This window comes from Myxocyprinus asiaticus, chromosome 5 (assembly GCF_019703515.2).
Source record: "Myxocyprinus asiaticus isolate MX2 ecotype Aquarium Trade chromosome 5, UBuf_Myxa_2, whole genome shotgun sequence".
In the NCBI taxonomy this organism is placed as follows: domain Eukaryota; kingdom Metazoa; phylum Chordata; class Actinopteri; order Cypriniformes; family Catostomidae; genus Myxocyprinus; species Myxocyprinus asiaticus.
In genome coordinates, this window is record NC_059348.1 from 30,345,979 (window position 1) to 30,370,860 (window position 24,882).

General features: G+C 37.7%; 1 protein-coding gene across 3 annotated transcripts in view; it reads left to right on the forward strand.

Moving 5' to 3' along the window:
• The first annotated feature begins 311 nt into the window (after nucleotides 1-311).
• The window catches only part of LOC127440461 (dual specificity testis-specific protein kinase 2-like), a 47,712-nt gene continuing 23,141 nt past the window's right edge, over nucleotides 312-24,882 (forward strand). For 2 of the 3 annotated variants that reach the window (XM_051697040.1, XM_051697042.1), the window contains exons 1-3: nucleotides 312-876; nucleotides 4,182-4,481; nucleotides 17,235-17,356. In XM_051697040.1, the coding sequence (XP_051553000.1) occupies nucleotides 4,257-4,481; nucleotides 17,235-17,356 (347 nt within the window). In that variant the 5' untranslated portion in view covers nucleotides 312-876; nucleotides 4,182-4,256. Of the gene's footprint in view, nucleotides 877-4,181; nucleotides 4,482-5,806; nucleotides 7,810-17,234; nucleotides 17,357-24,882 lie in introns of those variants that run through there. The other variant, XM_051697043.1, reaches the window with a different exon arrangement.

Here is a 24,882-nt window from a genome sequence, read left to right on the forward strand (position 1 = left end):
TTTTGTATTGTTGTGCACTGGAAGCTCCTGTCACCAAGACACATTCCTTGTATGTGTAAGCATATTGAGACTAAAGCTGATTCTTCTTCTTCTGATATAAAAGCCTACAGAGATGCTGAAGACGGCCTCAACATTTATTTGTTTATTTCGTGATAGTAGAATGCCAAACCATCAAACCTATCATTTGTCAACTGCCCCTGTAGGGAACATTTTGATTCGCGGAAAGACAAATCAATCAATTGAAGTACACGCCCATGGTTAGGTCTTCCTCCCCGCTGATTGGTTCAAAACAATACAGTGAAAGTCTCGAAGCTGACGTCTGTCTTCAAGTTTGGTCTATGGGGAGAGGCAACTGTTATGGAAGTGGCTGTCTCTTGAATTTACTTCACTGTTTTTTGTTTTTTTTTCATTTACTCTAAGTGGAATAACGTCTTTGGGGATGCACTTCTTACCAAATTAGTTATAGAGATGCTGGCGAGAGCTGAGCCTGACAGGATACAGAAAGAACTCTCTGGAAAGGGTTCGCGCGTTATTTATTTCCTATTGACCACTTCATTTTTGTGGACAGCGCGACAAAACACACAGTTTTCCGCTTGTGCACGTTTAACATTCAGACTTGCGTTTCAGTCGGTTTGACTACGGAAAGTTAGTGATACTCGCCATAAATTAAGTTTTAAGGAGCTCACGCGGTGTCTGTGTTTAATTCGTGTGGGGGGAGTTCAGCCTAACTGACGCTCTGTCAAAACAAGCAATTACATCTGCCTGCATGTAAATAAATGGATACCAGAGTGTGGGCCTCGACGACTTGAAATGAAACAGAGTGAGGCCTTTCGACCGTCAGTATATCTTTGCTTCGGTTTCAAGACTGATGACCAGGTAAGACTTTGAACTTTGAGAGGGAATAAAAGGGTGTCTTGCTCTTGGTTTTAAAGTGCGTTAAACTGGCACCCGATCGCTTGTGTCAGTAAACAATTAAAACACGATTTGGGATCCGCCTGTGTATGCAGCAGTTTAATGACAGCATGCAGTTGCACCTGATCGCTATTCTCAGCGGTATTCTGGCGCTTATTTTTTTGCAGCTCAGGCGACAGAGATGCTGCAACTGAGTTTACTTTCGGTCGGCATCAATTATGCGATCTCGGGTTGCAGCAACTCGCACTTTCGAGTTGTTTTCGCCTCTGCTGTTGGCTTCCCTAGTAACTACTGTATAACTGTGAAACCTGTGTAAAAACATTACCATGTTTGACTGGTTTATCCTTCACCCATTGTGAAGTATGCCAAATGCATGCAGAAGTTTCTGGTATGAGCAGAAAAATATCCTGGCTCTACAAGGCAGCTAAGTCCTTCTCATTTCTTATTTAAAATCTCTGGAATGTCGGGCATGCTGTTGTTCACATCCTCCTCAGTTAAAATAAGTTGATCGAGTGATTTAAAATACCTGTGACCTTTTGTCATTACAGCCTCTATTGGAATTTATGTTCGTCCTTTTGATCCTAGTTAACTGTCTTGCCTGCTTGGCTGTTAGATACCATGAGTCAGATATTGGAGTAATGTTAGATCAAAATAACTGTGCAATGTTTTTTTTGTTTCAGAGGAACCCGTTTGTAGTTCCGTATCATTGTTGCCTCCCTGTGTGACATCTTCATTTCAAGGTTTAGAATGTGTTATTTTGAGAAAATTAAACATCAGTAAAAAAGCTGGACATTACATTTTTGACTGTATTTTTCTGCCTTTAAGTCCGACCTTAAATTTGGTTAATTGATAGTCAAGTTTGAAATTAGCTTTGTGGAAATTTGCCACTGGAACTGTGATCAAAACAACTGTTTTGTGCCTCTCTTTAATGGCCCAACCTATGACACTCATACCCTAAATGTGCAGCAGTTTTGGTTGCTTTCTGCTGCAAATCACATATCTTAGTGAATGTTTTCTGAAGCAGAAAGTGAGAGAGACAGCCCACCTGGATTTTTATCATTGGTTTGCCAATATGATTTGCTCCTTTATTACAACATTGAAAACCACATGAGACATCTACAGAAATGTACTAGGTTGATTTATCACACTGTAGAGAGTAGAGCCAGCTGTTGAGCGGCCTAGTGCCTGCATGGATGTTTGTTTTTAAGTGGCTTTTTACTGGGGTGCGGCACTCCACTGCAAAAGTAGAAAGGCAGATATTAGCAGAGTTCTGTGTTATTTTTTTAATTTTTTTTCATTGTTTCATTCCCAGGCTTAGAAATGGAACGTTGAAGGGACAATTTATCAATTTATACCATATCCATCCTCTGTTTTCCCTTTTTTTTTTAGATAAAATAGGGGAAAAGAGTGTGAAAAGCTTGATTATGTGATCTGTTTAAAGAAACAAAGCATAGAAGCTGGCTAGGATGGTAATTTCTTTTCATGCCAATGGAAGTTATGATTATTTGGACATTGTAAATAATTTAAAATGTAATGTTTGTGTTGCACTAGACTAGGGATGGGCACGGTACTCGGACCTGGCAGCAATGATCGATCATGAAAACGATGATCATGCATGATGTGACTTTTCACTTAATTTGAAATTCAGTGACAATTACCTGACAACTAAACACAAACGTGTCAAAGAGGAAGCTTATTTTTAATTTTGAGATTGATTACGTTGTGATTTTGAGGGGTACATTGATTATCAGAGTTGTCTCATAGCAACCAAACTGATATACGACGCTGCAATGCTATCGTTGCCATAATCAAAAGAGAGTGTAATTAACCGTGTTTTGAACACCTGTCTCTGCAAAATGTTTGCTAAACACGTTTTATTATCATTTAATGTAAGAACTTTGACTCGTTAATGGACATTATTTAATAAAAGTGAACATTTGTCACTGACTGTAAACCTCCCTGCCCTGGGTGGCGTCATGTTTGCATGATGTAACACACACCTGCATCTTGATGAATTTCAACACGAGTTTCTAAGTTAGATATCCGATATAAAGTGTCATTCTGTTGCACTTTTCCCAGTTGAAAGGTGGAAATTCCGACTCTCTGAGTTGAAAGGAATGCTTCATGAATCACAGCAAACACAATACGGAGCATCGAGGCTTTCCCCACAAGAGCGAACACTTGGACGCACGCACACACACTTACACATGCACACACACACACCAGGCAGTATGGCAGTGGACTCAACACGCTGAAGCAATGCATATACAGCAGGCAAGTGTTTCAAACACTGACAGAGCGCAGCTAAATGGAACAGAACGCAGCGTCTTCAAAACTGAACTTCAAATTAACGTGCATATTAAAAACGCGATGTTATAGTCTCTCCTGTTAAGCCAAATGCGATTTGAAAATAGACGGTTCAGACAGTCACTAAAAAAAACTGGTGCACGCTTACAAAGATTACTATGATAACCTGAAGGAAGAACAGACAGACACACATTGTGCACATTCTTCCCGAGCTGGGCAGTGAATCTTCACATAATGACAAAATATGATGCATTATATTTTGATTATGCAATCTTTTGTACATTTTGTAACATTTTATTTTATAACAGCCTATAACAATGAACGGACAATACAATGGAACAACAAGACACAATGCAGCAGCTATAGATGTTTGTCAAACATGTTATTATATATAAAGTTATGAACATGTCATTTCCCCTCAAGTACTCGTCGTGTACTCGAGTAATTAGTCCGAGTACTCGAGTAGACAAAATGACCAAAATGCCCATCCGTACACTACACAGCACTGTGTATCTGCTCTGTAGATCTGATTGCAGACGTTCCTTGATGTTTCCACTTAGAAAGACGATGCTCAATTCCTACTTATTGTTTACCAGGTTTTTTTTTAGTCCTGCTTTCACCTATTCATCTCAGATCTTTAATAATTTATTGCTTTAATTTGGCACATAGTCTTTAGTAGTGTGAATGGTTATCCAATCAAACGGGTATTTAGAACAAAATTTTCTCAAAAGGTTTAAAGAGATTGACCCTTAGTTTCTTTCTCTATGAAAACAGAGGCCATATTCTTTTCAAGATAAAGCTTGTTTCATAATCTGCTGTTTCTGTTTGGCCTTCTTTGACTAGATTGCCTCACTATTTGAATCAAAATAATGCAAGTAGTCAAATATCCAGTGATTGTAAGAATGGCTTATTTGGGAAATCACACATTTAACATAAATATTTAACTTTTCGATCCTTTCTAGGTCTGCCAAGGACAGTCAAAAATGTGAATGGGTGATTGAGGGGTACTCTTCCAGATTAGTTGTCTACCAGTAGCAATGGAGCGGAGCAAACGCAACTCCATTGCTGGGTTCCCCACACGGCCAGATCGTCTGGAGGACCTGGATGGCGGAGGAGGAGGGGCAGAAGTGGGCTCAGCACAGCTGGACAGAGTGTGTCCCTCTTCCTACAGGGCCCTCATCAGTGCCTTTTCTTGCCTGACCCGACTTGATGACTTTGTCTGCGAATGGATTGGCTCTGGGTTTTTTTCAGAGGTCTACAAGGTAAGATGGTTGTCTGATGACAACGATTCAGTGACATTAAAGTTCTAAGCCACGTCGACACTGTGTTACTGAAATGACTTGCAGAAAGGTGCACATATCCCCAGGAAGAACACCAAGTGCTCAGTAGGCTCCCGGAGAACCACCTCCATAGTTTATTTCCAACCCTGCTGTGGCACACTTGCCTGTAATTTTCAAGTGAACATGAAGATGTTGATAAGCTTTTTCATCTGTTTGAGAGTTGGAACAAATTTTTGTTATCTAGAATAACTCTTACAGTTATTAAGCACCTTCAGTTGACAGTTGTTTTGCATTTCTCAAAGATGGAGAGAGATTAAAGGCCTGAGTATACTAGTAGTAAGCATGCATCAAACGCGTCCATCTGCACTCAGGTTCCATGGAGTATACTCAGGAAAGCAACACGGTCGACTGGGCATGATGAGTTATTGGCGCGTGGTTCAAAGGTTCAAATCCGGCCTGCATCATATCCCGATCCCATTTCCTACTCCCTAACCCCAATTGTTTCCTGTCTCTGACTACTCGTCCTTGCATATAAAGCCCATTAAAAGTCTTTTTAAATAATTTATGTTAGAGGATTGTTTTAGTTCGTCCCTTTTCTTTTTAAAGTAGGTTTGCTTAAAGAATATTTTGCAGTTTTTGAGAACCAGTACTGTTTCACACCCCTTCATGATAGTGGCTGCTCTGAGTTTTTCGAGCTAAAGTAGCAAGCTGGTGATTTGGTGGCTTTTACTCGAAATGACCAGTATCTTCACAGTTCTCAGTGTGTGTTATTCATGGTACAGGGTTATTTTTTTTATTTTTTTGTGCCTGGAAACAAAGGACTGTCTTTATTACCAGGGGAAGTGTATAACAGTGACAAGTCAAAGAATTGTCATTCCTGTGTTATAACACAGATGTTGTATACAAAGAGCTCTGTAGAGTTTATTCGAGTGGCTAAACCTCATCTCTTGTAATGTGGCATTGTGTAGCTGTTTTCTGCATATAAAATCCAGATGACCTCCAATGTTGAATTAAACTGTACTACCCTTTAGTACTACCCTGATTGTAAGCATCAGTAGTAAAGTAAGCTCTATGGCATGGGTCGGGAAAATGTTTTCACTAAGGAGCCATTTTTAAAATTTTTGGTTGATGCATCGAAAGAGCCATAGCACAAACTAATAATTTACTATTTTCAAAAACAAAGTTTTTCAATAAAATAAAATGTTTTTATTGCCCATAGACTATACTCAAAAACAAACAAATATGCAAAAATTAATAGGTAACATGTTGTAATATGTAATTTATTTCATTTTACAATTGTTCATGAAAAAGTTCACTTCCCTTTTGGGCTGGGTGATATGTAAAAAAAATATTTTAACGATAATCGCCTTTAAAATATCGCGATATCCGATTATATGGTCAACACCCCTGCCAAGGGTCAGTGAATATTTTTGCTTTATTGATTTAGCTTTAAAAATTAAATTAATTGAAACATGAAAAACTTAAAAGACATTTCCAAATTCAAATTGCACTTTAAACGAAATGAAAAAAGCAATTAAAATAATGAAGTGATTAAAAAAATCTTATATATAACCACCTCCCCAAATCCAAACATTTACCGTCTACAACGGCCCCATTTGCTATCACGCAAGCATCTGTCAATGACACCAGATGAAAAATTACTAATAGCCTACAAATTAAGATCTAAAGACAATTATAAATGTAAAGATAATAATAATCATAATAAATAAGCCTCATAAATTCGCTTGTGTTCCCAAAAAATGCTGCCAAATGTGTGTTCTTATCGAATGTGTTTGTATTGCGTTTTGGTAATACAGTTAATTCTGCCTAAAGAAAATAAAATAGAACTCAATTTTAGGTTCAAGGTGAACGTGTCTTGTATTACTTTATGATTTAATCACTTCCGTCTTTTTTTTCTTTAAAACAAAGATACCTGTATATATTACTGAACCTGCAGTTGTGTTCACAATGTGTAAGAGCGAACTGCTCCGTGGAAATAAAGCGAAACTTGCAGCACCTCTCGAGGTGATTGGAGATCATTTGCAGCATTTTCATAGTCTACATTATTCTTGCAAACAGTTTACATTCGAATGAAACAGAGAAAAAGGAGTGAAAACTCTTTACATGCGCGTGTTCCACTAGACAGTGTCCTGCTGCACGCCTCTGAACAAACAGCGAATCAGACACAAGCATTGATGGCTTTTCTTTTGTCTGTTCATAAAAATATAATTAAGTGTGTTTCTTCAAGCTTGATAATGGGCTTTGTGACCAACAGCATTTCTTTCATGTGTCACTCCGAGACATCTTACAGGTCACCCGCCTGTTGCGGGTAGATGAGCAAAATTACTCGCGCATGAAACGAGGAGCCCGCGAGCTGGATTGAGCCTCGTCGCATTTGGAATGTGGCGGGTGCTATTTCACACCCTGGGCGCACACAAAAAAATAACGAATGTTCATAAAATCGCTTATAGAAAATGCTCTTAACAGCTAAGATCAATAGTTATTGGGAAACGAGGCCCAGAACTCTATGCATGTTAATGTCTTGGAAAAGTGCATTCTTGCACTCGTGAATAGCAGAGCTCACATCAAATCAGACGCGCATCTTGCATCTGTTCTTCAAAATATAATCATACGTTTCGTCAAACGTGCGTCTTTGTGTCTAATTTCTTGTAATATATCACTCCTAGAAGTCTTACAGGTCGCTTTCCACACTGGCCGGTACATCAGCAAAATACTCCGCATGAAAAATCCGCATTTGGCGGGTGTTCATTTCAAACCTTGTTCACCAGGAGTAGGCTGTATGACAAATTCAGGAGAAAGGAAATCAAAACAGTTTGCAATTGCACCCACACTTTCTGCAGGAAAATTATCTCTAGAAAGTTTTAAACGATCATGTGTTTGTGAATGGTGAGACACCCGGAAAGTCACTTGATTTTTAACAAAGAGCCACTTGTAGCTTGTGAGCCATAGGTTCCCGACCTCTGCTCTAAGGGTTTATATTTACTGAATAACACAATGAAGTAGAGGTCGGTCGATATATTGGTTTTGCCGATTAATCGGCACCGATAACAGATTTCTGGAACTATCGGTTATTGTCAAAAATCCATACCGATCGTTTATCCCCATTGTGGCCGGTGCTGGAGCGGCTGGGAAGAGTCTGCCGTCGTTATACGGTATGAGAGCGGCCTCTAGAGGTGAAATTATCAAACTCACTTCACTGATGCCTTGTGGTGTTTGTTTTGACACGTGAGACTACACTGCATGGAGGGGAACACTTCAGATGCAGATTTAAAACATCAACAATGAAAAGGTATGTATACAGTGCACTACAGTACACGTTGTCATATCATTATAAAGTAATTAATTTGTTGACTAGATTCTGCATTAGTAAAGAACAGCAGTATGTTTGCCGACAAGGCTGAGAGGACATTAACATTAAAGCTAACCTCAAGCGGTTAGAACAATGTAACAAAAATGCACGCAAGTCCTACCCAAATGTTTAAATGTCACGATTGTTGCCATCTATTTGCATTAGTTTATATCCAGCTGGTCACGTTTATGCATTCATTAGCCAGCTAAGTTGCATATTTAAAGCTAGTGATGTGAGAAAGCAAATTAATTTCCTCTTGCAGCCGAGAGAAATGTATAACCAAATCAGAAACTCATCTGATTTCAATTTAATATTTTTTATCCTCACTGTAATACGATGACTTCAGATCGATCACATTCTTGTGCTAAAAAAGGCTAGACACAGTGCAACAAATACAGTTTAACAGAAAGCAGGTGTCACAATATGCTTTTAAAGGTCTTTTTAATTAGATACATCATCTAAAAAACAAAATAAACAAAAACAAATGAAAAATAAACATTCGTCTAGTGCACGTTTACATAGAAAAACTAATGGATGGTTGCAAAAGCGTTCAGTGTGAACAGCCCCTTACAGGTGGTGGAGGTCTTTGGACGTTACGTGTACCCCTGGGGGTATGTGAGGTGACAATGGGGGTACGTGAATAAAATTCTGAGATTTACCGTTCTTTTAATTTCATCACAGTCTAAAAAACATTCAAACCCAGTTCATGTATTTCTCACTGGCAAAAATTATTTTGTCTGCCCTCTAGTGTAGAAACACCATAATTGTTGTCATAAATGTCAGATAAATATGCAATGAAATAATCCTATCTTTTGCGGTTAAAAAAAATGCATCTACTCCTGTGTCGTGGGTCACACAAGTATCTTTTTTCACACTGCTAGGTGGTGTAGTTTAGTGATAGCAAGTAAAATTTGATATTGTTTTACCAGACTCGCACATGTCAGTCATCCATGATTTTAGTTTGTCTGTTTTTTTTTTTTTGTTTTTTTTTGCAGTTTAAAACATTAGTATTTTAGGTTAGATGCATAGGGAGTTTTGATTCTGATGTTAAAAGTTCATAAGCTTTGATGACAGGTGTCAGACATCCGGTGCGGCCAAATAATTTTCACTTACATTTGCTTGCACGCTAGAGACCTGTTTTTACATTGTTGCATGATGTGTTTTCTGCAAAAGAGTTCAACCTTGCTAACAGTGTCTATTGTGCCTTGAGCTGACCACGCAATTGCACAGATACTTACCCGCAATGGTTGTCTGCCGGCAATGCTGTACCTGCAAAGAAGCGCAATTCCAGGCACAGAACTGCTATTCTTGCGTACTGCGATGCGATGAGGGGAGAGTTCTCAGTCAGTAAGCCATTTATTCAGTTTGTACAAAACATGTTGTGTTAAATATACATATTTTCAAAATACCTTGTGTGAATGTTATCTATGCGTTAGAAAGGGGGTACGCGAAAGGATGTTGAATGATTGGAGGGGTACGCCACTGTAAAAAGTTTGAGAACCACTGTTCTGTGCAATAATATAATGACTTTAAAATTTGAATATTAGTTCATATATATTCATATTTATATATTTATTTCATTTAGAAATGTACAATACATTTTCATGGTTCAGTCAGTACTGTTTTATTTTTGTAATAAAGTTCAGCACTATTTTGTGTGTTATTTTTTCATTCAGTATAAATTTTAAAAACTATCGGTTGATTAATCGGTTATTAGGTACTGCCCAACTTAGTGATCGGTATCGGTAAAATCCACTATCGGCCAACCACTACAATGAAGTGTGGAGGTCAGAAGAGTCCTGGGAGAACATTGTCTCATCATGCTGCCCAAACCAAGATCAATTTCTCTGTCATAGCAGTCAGTCCTTTCACACATCCCTGCATCAGTTTATCTTATGGCAAGTTGTTTGTATCTGTAGAGCTTTTATGTAAATGCACATGCTGCATCAGTCTTTATTTTAGCTTCTGTGTTTATTTGCAAGAAGTGTAGGTCCACATTAGGGCTGTAAAAACGAATCGATAAAATAGATAATTGTCAATAATGGAAATCATCAACAACTAATTCCATTATCAATTAATTAGATATGTATGTGGCGAGCATGGAGGAGCTCCATCAGTGACGTAACTTAAAAGCCCGGTGAAAAATGTGTTGCATGATAACTCATTTGAAAAAACGGAGACAAGTTCGAAAAAAACACGACGAGTTGTCCAGTGCACAAAAGCACTTTATAAACCCTCCAGAGATCATAGTAAGCATACAGTTTTTTGTGTAGTGGTTGCTGCATCGGTACGTTAACAGAATGTTAGGTCTGTTTGATGTGCTTAAGGGTTGTTTCCAGTGATTAACTTACATTTTACTGCTATTTTCTATGTTTTATAATGTAGACATTCTAAACCATACACGTATTTCGCAAATCTGTTTTGTTTTTACCACATGCGAGACTCCGTTTAACTTGACTGAGCAAGCGAGCGCTTATCCACGTCAATCAAACTGATCGCAATGGAGAAGGGAGTACAATAATTTTTATTAAACTGTCCTTTGTGGTTTAGCAATCATGCAACATCATACCATGATTACAGTTTCAATGTAATCAATTGTGCAGCTTTCATGGAAATCACACTGATGTCTCGGAGGTCCAATTGTGCAAAAGTGTTTCAGATGGTTTCTCCTCATCCTGTCAGTGCATGTAATACAATGACTATATTTACATGGATACCAGAAAGCAGCTTATTGCGAGAAAGCGGATTATTGCTAGAAAACAGGGTTCCTGTTTACATGCACTGTGTAAGCGGCATATACATGCAGCTCGGTCAGTAAGCAGCTTTCTCCACAGCAATGTAATTTTCCTGTGACACTTGTGTAAATAATAAACGTGGGATCCAAGGAAGACTTCACTATTTTATTTTCTGTTGCTTCGCTTTATTTCCAGGTATTCCAGAGTTGTTGCTGTGCTTGTTTCCTTTCGATTGCGACCTGCAGCGGAATTGTGATAGTAGTACTGGGGTTTCCCTCTTATGCAAAACTCTGGGATTTCCCCAATGTACTTGAACACATACTCAAACGTGAGGTGCAGTAGATATTTTACATTTGTGTGTATAAATGGGTATAGTATTTTGTAGTGTTTGGGATTTTCCCACTGTACTCCCAGAAATGTTGAATTCTTTCTGCTGTGCTGACTTGATCCATCCTATGACGTTTGTTGTCCCAGTCTGTTCCATGCAAGTGCACTCTTCAAACCCCCACCAGAATGCAGTTTATGCAAACACATGACCACATTAAGCCGTTTTCTCCAAGAGAAACCTTGGTGTGTTAAAGGGGTCATGAAATGCTCTTTTTTTTTATTATTATTATTATTTATAGTTTTATTAGCTTCCCTGAGGTCCACTGATAATTTTAGTGAAGTTTTTTTTCTCTCACCATAACAGTCATAATTTAGTAATATATGATCATATTCCACCATGTTTCTGGCCCTATGTCTAAACGCTTGGTTTTGGCCTCAACTCCTTTAAACTTCAGTGTAAACACCCACTGTTCTGATTTGCTGACATTGTGCAGCCCCTCAAATAGATTGAAACTCAATCGGCAAAGAATGACCATCTCATAATTTTATAAAACTACATTTCAGGTATTGCACAAAATGCACATCTAACACATTGCATCTGAATATATTAAACTGTTCATCTTGAGCACAGCTGTTAACACTCCCACCCTGTCTACACCAGACATGAGAGACGCATCGCGTCAAAAGCAATAGAACCCATTATAATCGATGCTGTCTACCATGGAAGCATCAGTTGCAGTGCATCACACCAACAGTAAACAGGTGTCCCGTTCCATTTTGCGCTGGTGTTACTATTGCAAACAAAACAAATAAACGATTTAGAAAGTTTGTGTCGATGCCACCAGTGTAAACAGCCTCAAGCCGTCACGTCAATGAACACGCCCGGTGTAGACAATGTGTCAGCACCATAAACTAAAGAACAGTCATGACATTTTATATATTAATGAATGGAACTGTTTACTTACGTTTTTGATTGGGTCCAGGTGTTTTTAACTGCCCCATATCCTTCAATAACAATTCCTTGGCAAAGCTTAAGTCGTTTTATGACTGGTTCACAAGCAATCCAAGTTGATATCAGTCAACAAAACATGCAATCCATGCTGAAATACGCAGATGACACATCCACATTATGCACATGCATAGTCCAAAGCACTCTGAAGATGCACACATCCAGTTTTCAGTATCATCTTGCACTGAGGTGCACATCTCCGGAAATGCATCAAAACGGTCAAAGACGTCACCAACCTACACCAACAATTAAAAATAGCACAGATTGACGAAATAACAGTTTGTTGAACAGTTTATGCACAGAACAACAAGAGGCAGAGCAGTAGGCCTATATCCTGCTCTCTCACACTCTCTTTATGAACTGAGCCACCAGTGGGAGGGGCCAAGTGTGCGATGATGTGAAGTAGGCATTAATGATTTTACAATAGAGGTGGTCAAGAATTAATGAGTACCCTTTGTGACATCACTAATATACGGATGTAGAGGCAGCGGCGTTTGGCAGCTTGTTCTCAAAAAATGCTTTTATTGCATTGGGGATTAAGTTTTGAGTTCTGAAATTTACAGTATGTTTTTATAGTAGAAAGATCTCTTGTATGTCAAAATATCAAGGAACATTTGATTCCTCATGAGATGACCCCTTTAAACCCATTTCTCTTAATCCTTTAAATGGCGTATGGAAATCGGCGTTCTTGTTTACATGACAGTTCAGAATACTGCAAAAACCCTGAAATAAACTTAAAGTAGCGTTTCATTGCACTTTTCCTTGTAGGAAGTTGGAAGCTAATTTTCAAGTTGAATGGAATGCAGCATTTGATGTTGAGGCTTGCAGATGTTTGTTTTTTATATGGTACTGCATTGTACTTGTGCTACTAATAAACTTTGAAGTCCTATTTTACAATTTGCACCTGAACATGTCTTTGCGGACAAAATTATCCCACAGCGCACACATCATATTTTCAGACTCTTCATATCAGACTTGGGCAAGCTAGTGGTTTACGTGTTAACAACGCTCTTGTGTGTACATAACATGCCCTGTATGTAAAACCCATCAAATCACGTCTCTGTCATTTATTTTTTTTAACCGATATTATTAGTCGAACAAATTGTTAATGCTTGTTAACCAGTTAATCGTCTACATCCCTAGTCCTGAATGCCAGATGTAATGTCTGATTTCACCAGTAAATTTTACTGGATAAGCATACACATATTTTTGAAAATAATAATTTAAAAAATGTAATCAGTGACGATACTATTTTAAAACGTATCATTTATTGAAATTACTTCAAATCTCTAACGAACGGTACTTTTTGTTACGTTTTAAAAGTAATGAAAGGAACTCTTTCATATGTCCTGAAAGTACTATTACTAATAATAAGTTCAAACTTAAATTAAATGTTCGTTCCAAATTTTGTGAGTATAGAATCGTGACTCTAAATCAAACCAAATCCTTACACCCTTTATAATTTTTGTTTTTAAAAATCATATTTTAATAAAATACAGGAAATAAAATTTAGGTTTTTATCTGATTAATTGAAAAAATTATCAAAGATTAATAATTTATTAAAAGAATTGTTAGTTGCAGCCCTAATCTGCATTAATTAAATGGTCATGAACTTTGAAGCCTGTATTGGCTTATGGTGCTTAAGCGATAGGCCGGAGTTGATTCACAAAACTGCTTGACAAGTGTTTTTATTCCCTCCTTGATTGTGATAACAGTATATCCACAAACAACATATTGCAAGCATAGTTCCATCCATAGGCATTTCATCAGAATTTCTTTCTTCATGGTTGCGATTACATCTCTTGTGCTTTGCATGCCCGAATCTATGCTTCGCCATCGAATCTTCACCTCTACAGCGATTGGATTATTTTTCTACAGCCTGTTATGCTCCGGTGGACATTGTGTATCTTTCTCAAGCTTGCATGTTTGATATGCTCTTATGTTGAGCTGAGTATGCCTGTGATGACCTGAGCCCCACCATCAGCGCTCAAGGTACGATCACGTTCAGCGATTACGATGAGGAGGGTGACATGGTATTGCATGCCATGTCTGAAGGCACGATAAGTCTATGGTCTGGTCACGCTCAGCAGATGAGTCTGTGTATTTCCTCCTGCACAGTTGAAAGTGCATTAAGATTAAGAGTAAAACCAGGTTCTCTCCCGGGCTGTTGAGAAATTCTGTCTTCATTGGCCTTCGCCTGATGAATCGGAGCGTTCTCGGCTTGATGAGCTGTTTTTATCAAAACGGCATGACTCTGCGTCCCGCCGTCTAGTACCATTCATCCCGGAGCTGCACGGTCAGCAGGTCATAAAACGTGCCGTGCCGTGCCCCTTACTCGGTGCGCTCGAAGAAGGGTTATGTGGAGATCCTCCTGGATGTGGAAAGCCCATCCGGACCTTCCATCAAAATAATCACGTCCGTGCTTGTGGGCAAGGCCTACACGGCGGCAGGCCAGGCCAGAAATTGCTTTTATTTGTAAGCAAAATTTACATTATAACTGAAAAATACCCAAATTATTCAGAATCTAATCAAATCAAGAGCTTGTGAATCAAATTGTATCGATATCCAGCCTTAAGAATCTGATAGACATTACTGCTCAGGGATTTATCCTTTTAAGTATATCTATTTTACTTGTATTCTCCCTTCCCCACACAGGTGGCTGAGATTTAAATTAGAGTGGTTGTCTTTAGGGTGGTAGGCAGGGGGTGTCTGCATGTGGCACAGGAAGGATAATGCGGTGAGCCAAATGCCAGCTGCAGGAACCTGTCTGCGAAGCTAATACAATTATATTCTTTCTTAGTCAATTTAAACAAATTAGTCTGATTCTTACAGACATTATCATGAGCTTGTACAAACATCTTCAGCACCCCCACAGGAAGTTGGAGAAGCCCTGAATAATCATATTGCTCAGTGCTGTAGTCGATCTTCATTTGAGGAACTGAAAAGTTTTCCTATGACACTGGATTTGTTGCATGGAAACAAGATGTGGCATGATAATAGCAGAACAGATTGTGAGTCTGGGTTGTGTTGTGGAGGCAGCATGTGGGCCTGTGTGTCTCGCAGGCGGCTCTCACGGCAGGTGGGCAGCTAGGTGGTTGCACAGGACAGACTCCTCCTTGGCTTCTCGGGCTAGAAGTGGGGTTGGTTTCAATTCAGGAAACAAAGTATCATTCGCATTTCATGTTATATCAGTTTCATGCATTTAAAGTAAGAGGTAACACTCTTGAAAACATGGCTATACATTTACTGCTTCAGTAGTGGCAAACATTTAGCACATTTTTCAGTGTTTTGGCTTCTTGGCACTGAATTTGTGTACTTCAAATGCTTTGTAGTAATCCTTCAGCTGTGTTGTGTCTTTCCAGCGCTGCATACAGCTTGAGGAAGTCAGCATTTTACAGATATAGGAGATGAATAATTTTTCACTCATGAGGACATCCTGTGGTTGACTTTTTTTTTTTTTTTTTTCTTAAATGACTTTTAATTGGTCAGCTCAATGAAAGCACAAAGAGGAAAGTAGAGGAGAGTTCTGCAGAAGCACATTTCAGAGATGTTGCAAAACCCCTAACTGGCGTATTTGTCATTGAGCTTATCTTCACAAAGTCAGTGTTTGTGTTGATTTCCTTTCTTCAGCTCATGCTAGAATATTGCTTGTGCAATACATTTTTAAAAACAATCTCTTTTTTTTTTTTTTGTCAGAGCTCATTTGAAATGTTATTGCAATGTATGACATTTCAGTGGTATTTTTGGTCTAATGCAGGTGACGGGAACCTTTTTTTCACTAAGGAGCCAATTTTCAAATTTTTGGTTGATGCATTTTTTCAAAAGAGCCATAGCAATAATTTACTATTTTCCAAAACAAATTTTTTTTAATAAAATAACATTTTTATGTTGCCCATAGTCTACTCAAAAGCAAACAAATATGCAAAAATTAATAGGTAACATGTTGCAATATGGAATTAAGTACACGCGTTTGTGTGGGTTTCCATAAAATTACTTCATTTTACAATTGTTCATGAAAACTTTAACTTCCCTTTTGGGCTGGGTGATATGTAAAACATATTTTAATGATAATCACCTTTAAAATATCGCAATATCCGATTATATGGTCAACCCCCCCTGCCAAGGGTCAGTGAATATTTTTGCTTTATTGATTTTGCTTTAAAAAAAATAAATACATTTATTGAAAAATGAAAAACTTAAAAGAAATTTCTAAATTCAAATTGCACTTTAAAGGAAACGAAAAAAGCTATTAAAATAGCGAAGTAATTAAAAAATCTTATATATAACCACCTCCCCAAATCCAAACATTTACCGTCTACAACGGCCACCATTTGCTATCACGCAAGCATCTGTCAATGACACCAGATGAAAAATTACTAATAGCCTACAAATTAAGAACTAAAGACAATTATAAATATAAAGATAATTATAATAATCATCATAATAAATAAGCCTAATAAATTCGCTTGTGTTCCCAAAAAATGCTGCCAAATGTGTGTGCTTATCGAATGTGTTTGTATTGCGTTTTGGTAATACAGTTAATTCTGCCTAAAGAAAATAAAATAGAACTCAATTTTAGGTTCAAGGTGAACGTGTCTTGTATTACTTTATGATTTAATCACTTCCGTCTTTTTTTTCTTTAAAACAAAGATACCTGTATATATTACTGAACCTGCAGTTGTGTTCACAATGTGTAAGAGCGAACTGCTCCGTGGAAATAAAGCGAAACTCACAGCACCTCACGAGGGGATTGGAGATCATTTGCAGCATTTTCATAGTATACATTATTCTTGCAAACAGTTTACATTCGAATGAAACAGAGAAAAAGGAGTGAAAACTCTTTAAATGTGGGGAGCAAATTTGGGAGAAAGGAAATCAAAACAGTGTCATTGACTTCAAGCTTTGCAGTCGCACCCACACTTTCTGTTTGAAAATTATCTCTAGAAAGTTTTAAACGATCATATGTTGATGAATGGTGAGACACACGGCGAGCCACTTGATTTTTAACAAAGAGCCACTTGTGGTTCGCGAGCCATAGGTTCCCGACCCCTGCTCTAATGTGATGAGTTTCATATGGGTTTTACTTTTTTCTCATGCAATTTAGGGACAATCCTTGAAATCATAGTACCACATGAAAAGCAATCTGCCAAGATTCACTGAACACAATGCATTATACGACCTTTCAGATTATATGACAACATTTAATCAGTTTTAATCATATGCTTTAGTACTATTATATTATGGAGTGTGGCTTACTATATAATTGCCCATTGGTCTGTGTTTGTGTGTTTTAGGTGCGTCACAGAGCCTCAGACCAGGTAATGGCTCTGAAGATGAACAAGCTGAGCAGTAACCGTGCCAACATGTTACGAGAGGTTCAGCTCATGAACAGACTCTCCCACCCCAACATCCTCAGGTTTGCTCACTCTCAAATCCATTGCACTCACTGTAACCAGGGGTTGCGTTAACCAAAAACTCTCTGTCATTTACCGCTGCTCCTTTGGGTGGATGGCAGTGGCGAGGACTCCACGACAGTGCATCCCTCCTCCTTCCTGGGTTTCGGCACCAATGTAACGCGAGGAAAAAGGCGGCCAGAGGCGACAGTTCGAGAGAGAGCTACAGGCAGCTGCCCTGTATGCGTTAGTGTTTTTGTGTTAAGTTGATCATTAAATTATTATTTATATTGTCAAGCCAATTCTCACCTCTTCCTTCCCCTTTTACCTCGCGTTACAGCGTATAAACAGGCGTCATCACCATTAACACCTGGTAGTATGTGTCTCTTTTGACCAATTGTGTTTGGATTTTGAGGAGAGGTCTGAATAATTGACTGCATATCAGTCCGGAGTTAGTGTGTTACTGCATGATCAGTGTGTCACTATTTTATTTAATTATTTTTTATTTCTCCCTTTTTCTCTCCAATTTGGAATGCCCAGTTCCCAATGCACCAGTAAAGTTTAAAATCTTGGTTTAGCGCAGTGGTTGATTTGTTGTCGTATTTATTTTGGATTTAAAAAGTGCATAATTGATCACGGAATAGAAATCCAATCCTTTTTTATAAAGTATTACAAAATTCCCCAAAATAACAAATACAAAACTTAATGAAAAATAGTTTGGGTTGGTTTAAAAATGTTTGTCTGTTATTGCGCCTTGTGTAGCCTAACTTGTATTATTCTGAATGAAGGAGTGCATGCCCGAAATTAGTAATTTGCGTAAAACACAGCCAAACCATCTCCATAGAAGGGCTTTCAGCACCACTGGACCTGTACAGTTTCAAACGTGAAGAGAAAAATGCCAGCAAAGCAAAAAGCCAAAAAACAAACATAGAAAATACACACAATAAAACAGTGCAGTACAATATTACAGTTTAGAATGATTTTATAGTATGTACTGTGTACCTGAACTGAAGGCCTGAAGCGCTGCTTGAGCAGGAGGATTTATCTGTGCCTCATCCTCAACTAAGCTGTGCTTGTCAATACGGCAGTTCTTGATGTGGTAAGAAATCTGTGGCGGTTCTCCCCCTTCACTTGAACTTTGCACGAACAGGCACCTTATAAGAGTTAGATTTGCTGCTGGTACAGTGACACAAATTGCGCACTTCGAGTACTGCCACAAGGAAGTAACTTCCAGTGCCTTTGCGATGTTGTGCAGTACACAACATGCTAAATCCATCTGACAAAACCTTTCTGGGCTGTAAATGAGCATTCCACCAGCTGCATCTAAGCACATCCAATGGCTCACTGAGTGTGCATGAAAATAATTTTAGTTACCTTGAAATAAGACGATATAATAAGACTATTTTATACTTGCATGCGTGTGTGTGTGTGTATATGTACATATACTGTATATGCTTATAAACAGTGTGTGTTTCATTCATCTCGTGTTAATTCCATGTTTCTAAGGACAACGGGAGTATGTGATTTTTGCGTACGTGTAGTTTCAGTTGTTCCTAAATTTTTTCGGAATTTAGAATAAATTTTAATATGAAAATTGATTAATCATGATTTGTTTGTGAAAACATTCATATGCAGATTTCAAGCACCAGTACATGTGTACGCATGGTTAGTGTATGAGGCCCACTGTCTGGTTTTACAGAGGACCTCACTGGGGTTATGATGTTTCCAGCTGCACTGAATACACGCTAAAGCTGTTCTAATCTCATAAACAAAATTAAACCAAAGTGATTTACAGGTGGTTTAATCACCATACTTAAATGCATCCTATATATGAGATGAATCAGCTAGATGAACAACATAAATATAATATTACAACTTACAGTACATCGGTACAGACCATTAAGCGAATGCACAGCTGATCTTGAATTACCAGTAATTTGCATGCAAAATTAGTAACTTGCGTTGCGAATAGGCCGTTGGCCGTTGATCCACTTACATGCACATAATCGCTGGTGACACTCCACCACCACAGTGGGGCGGTTATCACAGTGATCCTTGCAGCCCTAAAACTGTGTATAAAGTAATCATGCAGAGAGTATTTTTGCCATTTTTATTGATAGGCTTGAGAAAGAGAGAGTAAAAAATTATGGCGAGAGAGGTGCAAGAAGATTGGGAAATGTTGTGATCAGGGTAGGGTTGCACCAGCTGTGCATAAGTTCTCACATAAATTAGGACGTAAAGTTCACACTAAGGGCTTAGTAACTACTAGTTAGTTTGTAACTAAGTCAGTGCTTAATTTGGTTGCACCACCTTTTCTTAATGCAAGACTTAACTAGTAGGTCGTAAGATCTCCGTAAAGTAATGCGTAGTTGCATAATATGACGTTTACCTGTATTTATCCAATAAGCAGCCTTCAGTTTTGTACACAGAAGTGTTAAAAAGCCGTGAATTTCAGTTTGATCTTGTTACGGAAGTTTGATGTTCGAACCTCGTTTGTTCACGTAACTGTCAGCTGTAATAAATTATATCCCCATTAAAAAACAATACATAATAAAAATTACATTTAATAAATAGTATATTTGCCCTGTGTAAATAACAGTATATAGGAACTGTATCTAAAATAAATAAGGAGTGATAAATAAATACTAATACAACAGGCTGGAAAAATAGACATTTATTCATTTTAATATCTTATATATTTTGAATGTGTTGAAACTTGCCACCGGGCGATGCATCCTGAAAACTGCACCGTTAGAACGCTTTCATGCTGAAGAGCCGATTAAAAGTACGTTTTTTTTCTCTCGTAAATGTAAACGAGTGTAAATGCCAACATCATCATATATGTCAAAAGGACTGAAGCCTGTCACGCAAAACATGAGCTCACTGATGTCATTAAATATCATTCTGCTTTTTTATTCCATCCGTTACGCTTGGTCGGAGCTTCTGTAAATATTTAGTTTATACATAGTTACGTTCTAACCCTATGTTTAATGGTGCAATGCTCAAATATTTAGTAGTGCGTAAATTGTGACTTAGTGCCCATTTACGCCACAACTAGGCTAAGTTCTAACATACGTATAGCTGGTGCAACCGGCCCCTGGAGTCTTATCACCAGTATAAGCTTTGCTCAATGTGTCAGGGCATGTGAGTAAACTCTAGGCCAAGGCTCCAACGTGCAGAGAGGTTTTTAATCGTAAATGCCAATCAGGTCTCCTTGATTTCTGTACTTCAACGAGTCACTGTGTGGTTAACTTGCAAAGTTGGTGCTTTTATTGCATTTTATTGCATATTGTGGTTTACACAAACAACTATGGAAACTATGGAGCTGATGTAAAAAAATAAATAAATAAATAAAAAATTAACAAGCTTATAAATAAATGGCTAAATGAAAATAACATGTGGTTCAATAAAAAAACACGGCACCAGTGTTCATTTTAAAGCAGTAACTGATGTAGCTTAATATTAATATTAAGTTTCATACTCTTTGAACAGGGAGTGTGTCTCCCTTTATGTACTGCCAGTAGTTCAATAATTAATTTACTCTTTCACACAGTGAGTCTTGGGAGTGGTGCTTTCAACTTGAATCTCTCTCGCTTTCTGTCCTTTGTGATGGAAACGCAGGGATGACCTCTTCATCCCCGTTACATCAGAAGTCAGGTCAGAAATCCATTAAGAATAGATGGACTGCAATGACATCCATTGTTTAGATTTCATTGAGGTCGCTGTCCTTGGCAAAACTGTTGGTTCTTTATGTCAGCTCTTGAAGGCTAGTGAGTTTTGTCAGATAAGATTGCTCATACCTGTGGGTTGAAATGGGGAATGGGTTCCATAAGTTGGTCAAGTTTTTGTTTTTATTACCATTTATTTTTTCATTTTTATATACGTATATATATATTTGAATAATTTAACGGAATAATTTTTTTCAGTGCAATATAACTCTTTTTGTATAAAGCTCACCCTAATTAGTACGAAAAGGTTAATATACCAGCAAGTAGGTAGTCATTTAGTTGATGATTTTATGTACAGTACTGTGCAAAAATTTTGCATAGTGAGGATGTCTTCAAAAATAATTTCATAAATAGTTTTAATTTATCAGTTAACGTACAAAGTCCAGTAAACAAACAAATCTAAATCAATATTTGGTGTGACCACCTTTGCTTTCAAAACAGCACCAATTCTCCTAGGTACACCTGGACACAGTTTTTCTTGGTTGTTGGCAGATAGGATGTTCCAAGCTTCCTGGAGAATTCGCCACAGCTCTTCTATCTAATTTAGTCTCAATTGTTTCTGTCTCTTCTGTGGGGGCCATGTCATCTGTTGCTGGACTCCCTGTTCTTCTGTTCTATTCTATTCTATTAGCAAAAGGAATATTTGGGAGTCTAAAATGTATATTTACTATTGACACACTAAAGCTGAAAATATAAATAACCATCTTTAGACAAATATTTTTTGAAACATCTTTTCAATGCTGAAATGAATTTGTTCGTCTGATGATAGGCCACTTATAATGGTAAACTATTATATAATGTCCTACAAACACTGTAGATGTACACATTTGAATCTGTTTAAATGCATTTGGTATTCTTTTCATTTTTGTAATTCTTGGCTTAGTGTTTGTACTGCAGAATTTGAGTTTGTGTGTGGACGAGAGGGGACATAAGAAAAAGAGAGAGGGTTTGTGTGTGTTTTACAATTGTACCACTGTTGTGTCTTGTTGAATGGGGGTGGAAGGTCTCTAGGATATCTTTGTTAAAGAAATCCCAACACAGACCTGCAATAAAAGCCAGGCCTGCAGTTTATGGGGCCATAACTCTAAAAAGAAACAGGCAAGTTTGTATCCTGTGCAATGACTTGTGTAGGATGGCCATTCAGAGACATTGATACGTTGTATCATGGCTATGAACAAATTAGTGAAAGGCTACTGCATTTCTGTGTCTGTTAGTGGAAGAGCTCTACTGCATATATAGTAGGACACATGTACACTAAAGATGTAGGTTACATATATATATATATATATATATATATATATATATATATATATATATATATATATATATATATATATATATAGGGATGTGCGAGACTAGTCGACTAAACGGTTCTGATGCTGCTAGTCGACACTGGAATTACTAGTCGGTTAATATTTCCCCCCATTAAACTGATCATAATTTTTACACATTTACATTTGGCTTTATATTTTTACAGAGGCTGCACTTATTACTGTCATATTAATGTTACATATTTTAAATAGAATTAATAATACAAATATTATTTAAAAAAGAGGATATCTGGAGCAGATACAGAGTTTAATTTCACCTCAGACTGCGCGTGCTTCTTCCTCTCGCTAGACAAGCAAACTCAGCAAAGTAGTTATGAAATCACTTCGGTGGTGCGGGAATCGGCTTTCCAAATGTTTGAAAGTCCCTAAGGATGTTTTTACATTTGAGTCTATTTAAATCTGTGCATGCTTCTACATTATTTTTCTGCTGAGCTGGCTTTTTCAAGTGGAGGATAGATGCCTCAGGCGAGTCAAGTCCCGTCTTTAACCGGACCATGTCGACGTGTTAATTTTGCTCATCCAAAAAATTATGCTTTTGAGTAAGCAGCCTAGAAAATAACTATTTTAGGCTAGGTATGCCATTTTTAAATCTGCTGATTAAGAAGGCTATTTTCAACAAGGTGCCGACTGCTGAATGGTTTAAACTATATTTGATTCTGTGTATAAGTCATGTTTAGAATACATTAGGTTTATTGTAGGATACATCACAGGCCTATTTTTTTCAATCCTATAGCTACCTTTTTTTTTATACATCGAAACTGTTGTTGGTTAACATTCTTTACCGAACAGCTGTCATATTAGATCAATGGTTAATGCACGACTGCACGTTGTGAAATACGCGCAACTTTTCAGAGCATTTTTTTCTCTCTCATAGATTTGGTTTAGTCTACCTGTTAATTATTTTCAACAATGTCCTGACTGTTTTAATATGTTAAGTAACTTGGTGATTTCCGTTTAGAACAGGCTTTTAATGGTTGTTCCATTGATCCTGCACTATTCATTCAATTGTTTTCAATAAATATGTTAAATATTTGCAAACGTTGATTCAGTGAATGCGTGTCGTGTTCTATATTTAATGTACAATGATCATAATTCAAGGCGAGGATGTCGCAGATAAATGCCCCTTTTCTGTGGAATTTAGCATCGGATTTGGAATAGATTAAGTATTTTAAATGGGTTGCATAAACACATTTTTTTTTTTTTACTGTTTTCTGAAGGTTGGTTTCTCATTAGACTAGTCGACTTGTCGGTTACAAAACTTCCGTTTAAACGACAGTCAAATTAGTCGTAGCGCACATCCCTAATACACACACATACACACAGTACTGTGCAAAAGTCTTAGGCACATAAGATGCTTAACAAAAACATTTGTCTTAAGATGGTTATTTATATTTTCAGCTTTAGTGTGTCAATAGAAAATATACATTTTAGACTCCCAAACATTTCTTTTGCAAATAGAATAGAAGAACAGGGAGCCCTGCAACAAATGGCATGGTACCCACAGAGCCCCCCCCCACTGATTATTGAGTCAGTCTGGGATTACAAGAAGAGACCGAAGCAATTGAGACAGCCGAAATAGATAGAAGAGCTGTGGCAAATTCTCCAAGAATCTTGGAACATCCTATCTGCCAACAACCAAGAAAAACTGTGTCCAGGTGTACCTAGGCAAATTGGTGCTGTTTTGAAGGCAAAGGTGGTCACACCAAATATTGATTTAGCTTTTTTTTTTTTTTTTTTTTTTTTATGTTTACTGGACTTTGTTGACGTTAATTGATAAGTGAAAACTATTTATGGCATTATTTTTGAAGTCATCCTCACTATGCAACATTTTTCACAATTGCCTAAAACTTTGCACAGTACTGTATATACTGTACAGTGGCATGCAAAAGTTTGGGCACCCCTGGTCAAAATTTCTGTTGCTGTGAATAGTTAAGTGAGTAGATGATGAACTGATCTCCAAAAGGCATAAAGTTAAAGATGAAACATTCTTTTCAACATTTTAAGCAATATTAGTGTATTATTTCTATTTTGTAAAATTTTAGAGTGAAAAAAAAGGAAAGGAGCACCATGCAAAGTTTGGGCACCCCATGAGATTTGAGCTCTCAGATAACTTTTACCAAGGTCTCAGACCTTAATTAGCTTGTTAGGGCTATGGCTTGTTCACAATCATCGTTTGGAAAGGCCAGGTGATGCAAATTTCCAAGCTTTATACATACTCTGACTCCTCAAATCTTGTCCCAACAATCAGCAGCCATGGGCTCCTCTAAGCAGCTGCCTAGCACTCTGAAAATAAAAATAATTGATGCCCACAAAGCAGGAGAAGGCTATAAGAAGATAGCAAAGCGTTTTCAGGTAGCCGTTTCCTCAGTTTGTAATGTAATTAAGAAATGGCAGTTAACAGGAACGGTGGAGTTCAAGTTGAGGTCTGGAAGACCAACAAAACTTTCAGAGAGAACTCCTCATAGGATTGCTAGAAAGGCAAATCAAAAC